The sequence below is a fragment of the Diadema setosum genome, chromosome 22 (assembly GCF_964275005.1).
Source record: "Diadema setosum chromosome 22, eeDiaSeto1, whole genome shotgun sequence".
Lineage (NCBI taxonomy): Eukaryota > Metazoa > Echinodermata > Echinoidea > Diadematoida > Diadematidae > Diadema > Diadema setosum.
In genome coordinates, this window is record NC_092706.1 from 21,953,014 (window position 1) to 21,965,443 (window position 12,430).

General features: G+C 38.8%; 1 protein-coding gene across 4 annotated transcripts in view; it reads right to left on the reverse strand.

Moving 5' to 3' along the window:
* The window catches only part of LOC140245534 (thioredoxin domain-containing protein 3 homolog), a 40,870-nt gene that overhangs the window by 15,004 nt on the left and 13,436 nt on the right, over positions 1–12,430 (reverse strand). For 3 of the 4 annotated variants that reach the window (XM_072325098.1, XM_072325100.1, XM_072325097.1), the window contains exons 9-16: positions 12,199–12,273; positions 9,788–9,906; positions 8,901–9,045; positions 7,541–7,648; positions 6,132–6,283; positions 3,607–3,751; positions 2,783–3,021; positions 464–499 (exon numbers count right to left, since the gene is read on the reverse strand). In XM_072325098.1, the coding sequence (XP_072181199.1) occupies positions 464–499; positions 2,783–3,021; positions 3,607–3,751; positions 6,132–6,283; positions 7,541–7,648; positions 8,901–9,045; positions 9,788–9,906; positions 12,199–12,273 (1,019 nt within the window). The remainder of the gene's footprint in view (positions 1–463; positions 500–2,782; positions 3,022–3,606; positions 3,752–6,131; positions 6,284–7,540; positions 7,649–8,900; positions 9,046–9,787; positions 9,907–12,198; positions 12,274–12,430) is intronic. The other variant, XM_072325099.1, reaches the window with a different exon arrangement.

Sequence of the window (12,430 nt, forward strand, 5' to 3'; positions counted from 1 at the left end):
TGTTTTGTAAAATGCATTCTTGATGTGAAGGTGAAATAAGAAATGTTAAATGCGCCGAGATCCAAAGGCTCAGGATTTTGTGGCAGAACAGATCCACACTGTACACAATATTTCAAAACCTATTCTGTGTGCACATTGCAAGGTTGATGAGTTGTTTCATTCTGCTCGTTTAGACAAGTCTTCTTTTGTTTCTAAGTACTTGTACTTTGTTCATAGGTGAGATTCACTGCACATCCCTGTTTATTATCCTTCCTTTTCAGGAAATGTACACAAAATAGTTCTGCACTTAGAGAAAAAGAAATATATTTGTCTGTTTGCCAAAAATAAAAAGGAACAAAGAAAAATATGTGGAATATGGTTTGTGATACCACATCAAAGGAAAAAAAAAATTGCAACTTTTCTCATCCACCAGGCTGAACAGAGTGGCTTCATGAATGGTCTGCCAATTACATCCATAGCTTACCATCAGCGGTTTCTTTAGTCAGACTGGTTATTGAGTCTAATGCAAATGAAAATTTGATGACAATACAGCTGCATACAGGACCATCGAGAGGTAGCTTGGCAACGTGTGACAAATATTGAATAAAATTCTTAGATCACTGCTTATGCTGGAAACAATGAGCAAGCAACCAATTACTGGCAAATCTTCATGCAGGCATGGATACTAAGAACAGAAGACAAAGCTTGCCGTTTTTATAATCTGATCACAAGTGTAATAAATTGCATAAAACTAGGCCACGTTTCATAAAACTTTGTTATCAGTGACAACTGCCACATTTTTATAAGAAATTTGCTCCCAGCCAATCAGATGCAAGGATTTCAGTAGCTTGAGCAACCCATTATTGGCAAATCTTCATGCAGGCATGGATACTAAGAACAGAAGACAAAGCTTGCCGTTTTTATAATCTGATCACAAGTGTAATAAATTGCATAAAACTAGGCCACGTTTCATAAAACTTTGTTATCAGTGACAACTGCCACATTTTTATAACAAATTTGCTCCCAGCCAATCAGATGCAAGGATTTCAGTAGCTTGAGCAACCCATTATTGGCAAATCTTCATGCAGGCATGGATACTAAGAACAGAAGACAAAGCTTGCCGTTTTTATAATCTGATCACAAGTGTAATAAATTGCATAAAACTAGGCCACGTTTCATAAAACTTTGTTATCAGTGACAACTGCCACATTTTTATAAGAAATTTGCTCCCAGCCAATCAGATGCAAGGATTTCAGTAGCTTGAGCAACCCATTATTGGCAAATCTGCATGCAGGCATGGATACTAAGAACAGAAGACAAAGCTTGCCGTTTTTATAATCTGATCACAAGTGTAATAAATTGCATAAAACTAGGCCACGTTTCATAAAACTTTGTTATCAGTGACAACTGCCACATTTTTATAACAAATTTGCTCCCAGCCAATCAGATGCAAGGATTTCAGTAGCTTGAGCAACCCATTATTGGCAAATCTTCATGCAGGCATGGATACTAAGAACAGAAGATAAACCTTGCCGTTTTTATAATCTGATCACAAGTGTAATAAATTGCATAAAACTAGGCCACGTTTCATAAAACTTTGTTATCAGTGACAACTGCCACATTTTTATAAGAAATTTGCTCCCAGCCAATCAGATGCAAGGATTTCAGTAGCTTGAGCAACCCATTATTGGCAAATCTTCATGCAGGCATGGATACTAAGAACAGAAGACAAAGCTTGCCGTTTTTATAATCTGATCACAAGTGTAATAAATTGCATAAAACTAGGCCACGTTTCATAAAACTTTGTTATCAGTGACAACTGCCACATTTTTATAACAAATTTGCTCCCAGCCAATCAGATGCAAGGATTTCAGTAGCTTGAGCAACCCATTATTGGCAAATCTTCATGCAGGCATGGATACTAAGAACAGAAGATAAACCTTGCCGTTTTTATAATCTGATCACAAGTGTAATAAATTGCATAAAACTAGGCCACGTTTCATAAAACTTTGTTATCAGTGACAACTGCCACATTTTTATAAGAAATTTGCTCCCAGCCAATCAGATGCAAGGATTTCAGTAGCTTGAGCAACCCATTATTGGCAAATCTTCATGCAGGCATGGATACTAAGAACAGAAGACAAAGCTTGCCGTTTTTATAATCTGATCACAAGTGTAATAAATTGCATAAAACTAGGCCACGTTTCATAAAACTTTGTTATCAGTGACAACTGCCACATTTTTATAAGAAATTTGCTCCCAGCCAATCAGATGCAAGGATTTCAGTAGCTTGTAACAACTATCACAACTTGCCACGGATAACAAGTTATATGAAACGGGCCCTGATCTCAATGGGAACATAATGTGCTGTAAGGAAAGAGAAAATGAACACAAAATGAAGGATGAGGCATGTGTCCATTTTTTATTTGATCTGCTGAGGATATAGCATTTCCTTTTAATGATTTCAGCATTGTACAAGTGGTATTCCTGTTAAAACTTCTTTGCACACAAGTGGCCTTACAGTCATAATCAACAGTCTTTTTTTTTTGTCTTTTTTTTTTTTTTTACCTCAGCTGAATGTGCTCTTCATGGTCTATTCCTGACCACCAGTGCAAGTTTCATTTCAGGAAGAAATCCTGCCTACAAACGAGGCAAAATATTGCTAAATGATCTATGCGGCATATATTGATCTGGGAGAGAGTTGTTAGGTATGGAATATTTCCTCCATGGAAACTGATGTGAGATCGGGTTAGATTTTTCCATGTGAAAAAGCCACTCAGTGGCAACAGGGGCTCGTTCTTACCCACAACTTTGCCGTCGCCGAGCACCTCGACGTCTGGGAAGATCCTCTCGATTCTCGCCTTGGCCTGCTCTATGTCCGAGCTGCCGTGGACGGCGTTCTGGAGGATGTCCTTTCCGAGGAGCGCCCTCAACGATTCCGGCGCCTCCTCCCGGGCCTTCTCCGGGTCCGTGGGTCCCATGAGGGTCCGCCAGCCGTCAACGGCATCTTCTCTTGACAGCACCATAACCATGGACAAGCCACTGCAGGGGAAGGATTTTTTTCATTAATTCATTCTTTTTCAAAGTATTCCTTAAAATTAGTCTTAGACCCACCTCCCCGTGTTAACAATAACAATAAAAAACAACATTGACAATAAACTTACTCTGCACATCTTATGTCGATAAACAATAGATAAGACTTACCAGGCAGTTCGCCCTTTCTATGGACACAAGTGTTCTCCTATAGGAAATAACATACATGTATTACTTCTTTTTCTTTTCTTTCCATTTTTTTTTTTTTTTTGCTTGAATATTTATTCAGAGGTAACGTAAGCATCCGAAAACAGGTTGCCCTAGCTCTCTGAACCCTGTCTCACTCACATAGGAAAGGAGTCACTAAAAATACAGAAATAATGCCATTCATGACATATTCACTGTAGCATCACAATTGATTTGACATATACATTGTATTTCTACTCTAAACCTGGCTAGAAAACCACAAACTCTATGACATTGGCGGCTTTGAGCTTCCAAAGTGTTATATGCAGGGAAAACGTGCAGTGTATAGTTGTCTGGTATTAAAAGCAAAACTTACAACAACAGCAATGACCTGACCACATTCCTTACCTGGACATGTGATCAATAAGGCTGTCGTAGAATTCTTTCCCCTCGTGTTCCAAGTAGAGTTTCGATGCAAGCTCCTTGTTCAGCTCCACATCTCGTTGTAGGTTGATCTGGAACCCGGCCTCCTTAATCTTCTCCAAGATGGCATCTGAAAGAAAAAGACAATCAACATACACATTATGGGTTCTCTAACTCTAAGATCAAAAATACTAAAACAAGAACAAAACAACAGCAAAGAACTGATGAACTGCAATCATGCATTCATCTGTCACTTTGGAAAAATTATGAATCAATTTTTTTTAAACACATCAGTCCAATTAGTATTACCAACAACCAAACTATTGGCTGTGCCACAATTTTTTTTTCTTTTGTAAATGATTATTCTTCATATTTACAGTATCTATCTTTTACCTCCCTATTGCCTAATATCCATTAATCTTTAAAGTGCCTTGTTCCCCTACTGGCACGCACAATGGAATGCTTTCTTAAGCAAAGCACATTAAGGGTCAAAGAGTGCATATCATAAAATGGGCTTTAGAATCTCTACAAACTGATTGGTCAATTATCATGAATTGATTTTTTTACTGAGCCACACTGAGCCACGCATCTGGTAAAATCCGAACGCATGGCTCAAGCCTTGTATAGTATTGTACAGGTCTGCCCCCCCACGGAAAAAAGCAGTAACTGACATTTTTATGAATGTTTACTTTTTTGCAAAAATGAATAGTTTACCCAATGCTCTCCAATGTTAATAGGTCAGTTTTGCAAAAAGAAAAATGAAAGTGACCAAAAATACAATTTTTCACTTTTGCAAAAAGCAGTAACTGCATCCAGTTGATTCAACTTTGCAAGTTTCCCCACGGAAAAAAGCAGTAACTAACAAAGCCCACGGAAGAAAGCAGTAACTAACGATTTAGTCTTTATCATTCAGACTCTGTATAGTCCTTCCTGTATATTTTTTTTCCCTAATACCATTTATTTTTTCTACTAATCTTTTTTAAACAATGTAAACAGCAGTTTCTCCCATAATTTAGGAGAATAGATATAAAAAGATTGTTTCACCAGTAACTTGACTCTGCCCGCAGGGAATCATATGACAAGTTGTAGAAAAAGCTTCTTTCTGGAGACTAGCAGACCTGGCAGACTCAGCGCGCTCAGAGTGCAGAATACGCGTGCAGCAGCTGCATGTTTTGCGCATAAATTCTGCAGCATACAGTAACTAGCTAAATATTGCATCACATCACAGTCATCACTTGCATGCACAGTATTGCAGGTCTGGTACAGTCTGAGAGTGATCATGCCAGTGCTAACCATGCTGTCACACAGTTTCTGCGGTCCAGGCATGCCTGTAAATCTATCATGAATTGCAGAGGAAAAGTCATGGTAGCCATGGCTTTGGCCAGAACCAGAAAATCTAGGTGAGCTGAAAATATATTGAAGGGAGATGAGCACTAGTATTAATGCACTAACGTTAGTCTAAGGTTAGATGTAGGCCTAGGCCCTAAAGTTTAGAATAGGTCTACCAGATCTAACGTTACAGAGTAGATCTAGATTCTAATCTATTGTTAACTGTTTAGTGTTAGACAAAATGTCAGTAGGCCTAATCTAACGTAATAGATCTAGGTCTAGCACTAACATCGGGCATAGATCTGTAGTCTAGCTTAAGTGTAACGTCAGAGTACGACTAGGATCTAAGACGAAGAGACTTGACTTTATTGTCTAGTCCAGGGTCATGTGTCAGGGGCCAGGCCGGGCACTCCAAAGTTCAATTAGGGTACATAGGTGTCTACCTTATTTTTACACAGAATGCCATTCAATCGACAAGACCTAGTCTAGGTCTAGCGATAGGTCCTAGATCTTATAGATCTAGACTAACCAGAAAGTAGAACTTTATAACCTGGTGGTGGTAACAATTCTCCTCCTATGGTCATGTGACATGTGCAGTTACTGCTTTTTTCCATGGGGAAAACAGCAGACTCCTGGCCGTCTGCAGTTACTGCTTTTTTCCGTGGGGAAACTACCCAGAATCAAGGGTGAGCCACCGCAGTAACTGCATTTTCCTAAATAACATTTAAAAAATAACGGAAACATAATTTTTTCCTAGGTATTGTTAGACAACTAGGTATGGTGCATAATCATACCACAAAATTATTTTTGAATGTTTCTGTGTTTTTAAAGAATCTGCAAAAAACACAAAATCGCATTTATCTCAGCTCAGCAGCTATGCAGTTACTGCTTTCTTCCGTGGGGGGGCAGCGGTGTATCGGACACATGATGGGGAAAAAGGTTGAATTTCAAGAATTTGCAGGGCCATCTTTATAAAACAAATGATGCACAGGCCTATCTCGTGAATCAGTGAGAATTCAGTGCTGGTTTAACTTTGGAAACAGTCTAAAACCCACTCACTGCGCTTGTGGGTTTAAAAAGTTCCAAAGTTAAACTCACGTATCCAATCCTCAACGATCCACTCTGTCCTGTGAATCATTTGTATGTCTATGACCAACGAGGAGATGTTTACTGATTCATACCTTTGTGTTCTCCAGCAGCGTCTGGCTTGATGACTGCAAGTGTAGTCTGCTTGGGGAAGAAGAACTGTAGCTCTTTCTCGGCCATTTCCACGGAGTCACTGCCGTGGACTACGTTGATCTGAGCTTCTGGAATAGTGTACTGGGCTCGCAAGCTGTTGCAAAAGAATAATAACGATAACGATATATCGCGATTCAGGTGAGAGTTTCTAGGTGCATTGACACAACACAGAATAGGTGAATTTAAAAAAAAAAAAAAAGTTATATAAGAATGGAGCACCAGCGACAACTGTATGCACCGGCATGGTCATCAAGGATGTTGATACGTGAAGTCAAAATGGTTCAAGCATGGGTCCCATACCATGGCTGGCACTAATGTGCTTTTATGCCTGATACGTAGTTACAGATTGAAGAACTATATGTGACATAGAGGTTTGTATGTGCCTGTTTCATTTTGTTTTTTGTTCTGAAACAAATACCACAACACAGATAGACAGACAGAAAGATACATTTGTGTAAAGTGCACGAAGATGGATACAGAATTAACTAGAGAAGCACTCTGAGAGCGCAGACCTCCGCCAAGCATGCAGCTCATTTCCACCATTGATCTTGTTCTTCCATAAAGATACATGTACATGTATCAGTAATTTCCACCCATACATACTTATAGCATTGTGTGCTGAAAGTCGCTCGATTTCCCAATATAGAAGCCTTTGTTACGTCATAAACCCTCAGCTGCACGGTGCACCTCGCCCTAGCAGAAACTAGAGCACGCACTTAGTGCGCGCATGCAAACCTCAATACGCGCAGCCTGAACCCCCAAGTTCATTGACCCTACCTGCCAAAATGTCAAAAATCCTTCGTAAATTCCGCAAAAATTCTCAGATCACTACCAAAAGTTAATCATCTGTTACTTGTATCATTCTAAATCTTTCCTGCAAGTTTCATCCAAATCCTTTCACTCCTTTTTGGGTTATTTTGCACACAGACAAACTAACTAACAAACGAACACACAAACCAACGGTAACGAAAACATAACCTCCTCCCTTGGCGGAGGTAGTGAACAGCCACAGAGAGATAGGATGGAGAAATAGAGAAAAAAAATAGGAATTAAAAACAATTACAAAGGTATATTCTGACAATATCAAGCTGGTTGCAATGCCTTTCAAACATAGTCCTCAATACAACATAATGCCCTTTAAAACAATCAATTTCAAGGCTGAAAAATGTAGGCAAACTCCAAAGACAAGGAATACAAAGACAGATGGAGCAACACTATAATGTTATACAGACAGCAAGAATACAGTATCTAGCGAGAGGCAAAAACAGAAACAGTCGAAGTGAGGACTGTCTCAGAAGGAGAAACAATTTCAAGAGACTGTAAAATTGTCACTATCCATCGAGGGACTAACCTTTCAGGGGCCTTCTCCTTAGCCTCCTCCACCAGGGTTGGTCCTATCAAGTCTCGCCAACTCTGGATGGCTGCTTCCTTGGCAAGACCCAGGGCCAGAACCTCTCCACTGTGGATGAAATACATGATACGAGGACATAAAAAGCCGTGCTGGGAACACTCTGAAATGAACTGTAAAAATGTTGATGTTTTGGCCAACAATTGTGATACACACAATCAAAAACGAGACCCATTAATTACCATGGTCAAAACACTTGTGGACCAACAAGATGTTGAGACACAAACATACCTTTGAATTTCTTCTTTTTTTTTTTTTTGCAAAACCAAAGAGACAGATATTAGCTACTGGTTCAATTCAAATTCACAAAGCAGCATATCAAATTTTCAAGAAGCTTTCCTCATGCTATATATATGCAGGTGAGTAAGAGGCTAGACATGCAACTAGATTGGAACAAAAATTATAAAAATGACTACTGCACACAAGTACTGGCCAGAATTCATCATAACATATAACATTTGAAATTGACCCTCAACAAATATAAGGAGCGTAGCCCCCGAAATTCATTCTACCTTGCAACATGACTGAAAGAAAAGACTGCAAATACTTGCTTACTGTGTCCCCCCCCCCCCCACATAGTTTTAATGAAGTTGATCCCAAATTCAGTGAAATATTTTGAAATATTCACCTTGAGCAATTGGAACATTGTATGTTCTTCTAATATGCAAAAGAACTTGACAAAAAAAAAAAAGAAGAACCTACAAACATCTGTGATGTTATTCTTGCTTTCTTGTCATCTGACATTCATATAACACCTGAAAATAACACCACAATGAATGATGCATCATACAAGAAGTGACTCCAGATGGTTAAACCATCCCAGATGGAATCACAACTACTATTTCTTCCTTTAAAGGAATGGTATAGTTTGGGTTGAAATCTGGGTTCCGGTTTCTAACTTTTTGAGAGAGATAATGAGAAACTTCCTATGAAATACAAAAGAGCATGTAATTCCACAAGAAATTCAAGGTTTACTTGAGGAAAATCATTTTAGAAATGACTATGATATTTAAAATAAAGCAATCCTACTAAAAGGTGGGACCCACCATTAATTAGGATCACTAGGTTTACCTTTGTTTTCGGACATCTCAGCAATTTCAAAACCAATTTTCATCAAATAAACTTTGAATTCCTCTTAGAATGGTCTGCTCTGTATTATTTCATAAGTGGTTTCTTGGTATCTCGCCAAAAGTTAGAAGCTCAATCCTCATCTCCACCAATACAATAACTATACCTTTGACCCAGACCCATCCTAGATGGCATCCACCTGCAGAGTACCACACCAAGGAAAGTCATCACCCACCTTGTCATTTCCCTGATGAGGTCTTCAAAGTGTGGTGTTCCCTCCTGCTCCTTGTAGAACTCCTTGGCTTGCTCCTCTGTCAGCTGGATGCTCTTCTGGAGGCACACCTCAAAGCCCGCCTCCTGGATCTTCTGGAGAATCTCGTCTGAAAGCAATCAAAGATGGTATCCTGCTCAAAAAAAAAAATCTCTTCACTTTTTGATAATTTCCCCCTACTCATCTCTACTCCAAAATCACTTTCTTGTCTTTCTGTGTTCTTGCATTCTGTCTAATATATCCCATCGAGACAATAATTTGACTGTCAATATTTTCCCCATCGGAAAAACCAAAGGCAGGCATTCTGTTACCCTGTCATCACGTTTGTTCACCTCAACTGTGCAATGGTAGACTGTCTGTACCTATGATATCAAGGTATACAGGAAAAGACAATCCTAAATTAGCAGGAAGTCCATTGTGATCCTGCACTCAGAGACTGAAATCTGAATGTTCCATTTACAGTTTATCACATTTATTTCTACTGTGGAGGGAAGGAGAAGAGGAAGAGAAAATAGATATGACACTGGTTCATTTCTAATTTTGATTGAAGAAGAAATGTACATTAATGCACTTGTAGCTCACTTTTGCTCACTTTGACTGCACAAAGCTTTGCAGCATTGATGTGCACAATTCCTTCTCATCTATTTTAAGTAACTTATGCATCTCGTCCAAAAACTTTGTATCAACATTCAGGAGATTGATTGATAAATTCTTTGAGGCTTTGCCCACATTTCTGATCCTCGATAATCACATCTCAAACTTTGATGGGAGTATACTTTTTTTACACTATACAGAATGACCCAAAGCAGTGACAGACATTTGCGCAGGAAAGCTGCCAGCAGCTGCAATACCTTTGTGATCTTTGAGGGCATTTGGTCTGATGAGAGCAAGGGTCTTTTCGATAGCAGGAGGTGGGCCAGTGCCTGGGATGATGGGGATGTTGAAGTTAGGCAGCAGGAAGGTCAGCTCTCTGAGGTTTTGTTGTTGTTTTGTTTTTTTTAACATAGTGGAGAAACAAAAAGATGACACAGTTTTATATAGCTCAATGATAAAATACAGATATAATTACAACAGAGATACATGTATTACCATTCATAATGTGGTACAGAGAATACCATCAAAGCAAACCTTTCACTTCATTGCAAGCATTTCCAGTTTTTTGTATGCTGCAGTTATAAGCATTACTAAATCACAATTTATTTGTTCTGTATTTACTGTTCTTCACATGTAACTCATGACTAACGCTGTTAATATTTGCTAACAAAAGTAACCCTAGAAATCTAATATTGTAAAGATAATCCTAAAAACATTAAGAAAAAAAAATTATATTTCAGGAATCCTAACATTTTCTCTTCTCTTGAAATAGAGTCAGTCACAACATTGCAATTTTAATGCAGACTGAATTCTTTGAAGGAATATTGGCAAATGTTAACCAGATAACAATTATCTTGTCCTTAATACAAATTAGAGTAAATCAAAGAAATCTTGGCTGCTTAAGGAACATACAAAATGAAGCCTTGAATTAAAGTACCTGACATGCCCTTGAAATATCATATTATCGCTGGGGTGACAAGACCCTGTATCTGAAATTGTGGTGAAAATGACTTTTTTGAATGATCAAATAATGGGTTAAGTGATGTCCTGTTCAAATCCCAACCGAGGCTATCGTAAATCCACTATTAGCCTAGAGTGGGGCGACATTTTCGAGTGTTGTTCAATTCACGGTCCAGCCGTGATTCGCGAAATTCGTGAAAATTAGACCCTCGCAAAAATAACAGTGTATACAGTATTATTGTAGGAATATTGGCAAATGTTAACCAGATAACAATTATCTTGTCCTTAATACAAATTAGAGTAAATCAAAGAAATCTTGGCTGCTTAAGGAACATACAAAATGAAGCCTTGAATTAAAGTACCTGACATGCCCTTGAAATATCATATTATCGCTGGGGTGACAAGACCCTGTATCTGAAATTGTGGTGAAAATGACTTTTTTGAATGATCAAATAATGGGTTAAGTGATGTCCTGTTCAAATCCCAACTGTCTTACTCCAAAAATGAAGCCACCACGTGCATGTCAAAGGAAAGGCTTTCCAATTCACTATAGTGTTTTGGCCGCCATGTTTTTTGGCTCTCCTGTACATCTTCTTTGGACAGGTTCTACTTTCTGGCACAAGGTGTGCTATAAAATGGGCAGCAAAGGCAATTTATTTGCCCTTCTACATACAAAACTCAGGCACTTTAATACTTCAATTTTCCTAACATTTTCATCAGAATTCAGTACCTGGTAATCTACCCAAACTTGTCCTATTTGTATAGTTAACAAGTCCACCTGTGTGTAACTTATTGCGCCACAGGCCAACAGGAAGGCCACGGTGGCAAAATTGGGATCAGCGGAATAAGTACTAGGTAATTTCTAGTCATTTCCAATTAGTTTCTGTGACATCTGTGCCAATTGGCAGAGAAAGCGCTCTAGTTTACGTGCCCATCAGCGAACAAAACATGGCAAGGGTTGAATTATGTCATACTGTATAAGCTGTTATTTTCGCGAATGAGGAGGCCACGGACATTTTCGCGAGATGTTGTTTTCGCAACATTACACCGAGGCTATCGTAAATCCACTATTAGCCTAGAGTGGGGCGACATTTTCGAGTGTTGTTCAATTCACGGTCCAGCCGTGATTCGCGAAATTCGTGAAAATTAGACCCTCGCAAAAATAACAGTGTATACAGTATTATTGAAGGAATATTGGCAAATGTTAACCAGATAACAATTATCTTGTCCTTAATACAAATTAGAGTAAATCAAAGAAATCTTGGCTGCTTAAGGAACATACAAAATGAAGCCTTGAATTAAAGTACCTGACATGCCCTTGAAATATCATATTATCGCTGGGGTGACAAGACCCTGTATCTGAAATTGTGGTGAAAATGACTTTTTTGAATGATCAAATAATGGGTTAAGTGATGTCCTGTTCAAATCCCAACTGTCTTACTCCAAAAATGAAGCCACCACGTGCATGTCAAAGGAAAGGCTTTCCAATTCACTATAGTGTTTTGGCCGCCATGTTTTTTGGCTCTCCTGTACATTTGACATTTTGTAGATACGAGGTCTTGTCGCCCCAGCGACGATATATCATATGCAGAACAGGCTAGAATGGTGGATTGCAAGCTAGTTCTAAACATCTCGATGTCTTTACAAGAGGAGGGATAGAGAAAAGAGAATGCAAACTGTTCCACTTGTAAAACACTGGGTAATTTACCTTGCAGCAGTCTCCATGGAATCTGCTCCGTGCATGGCGTTCATAGTCTTGTCTGTTCCAAACTGAGCTCGTAAACTGTGGTTACGAAGAGAGACGAAAATGTTCGTTTTAAATGAAACAACAAAGCAGCGTGCATTTCTACTTTGAACAGTACAAATCACACACATTACAAAAAAAAAAAAACAACAACACGGGGGGGGGGAGGGAGTTTGCATTATCAAACAAATCATTT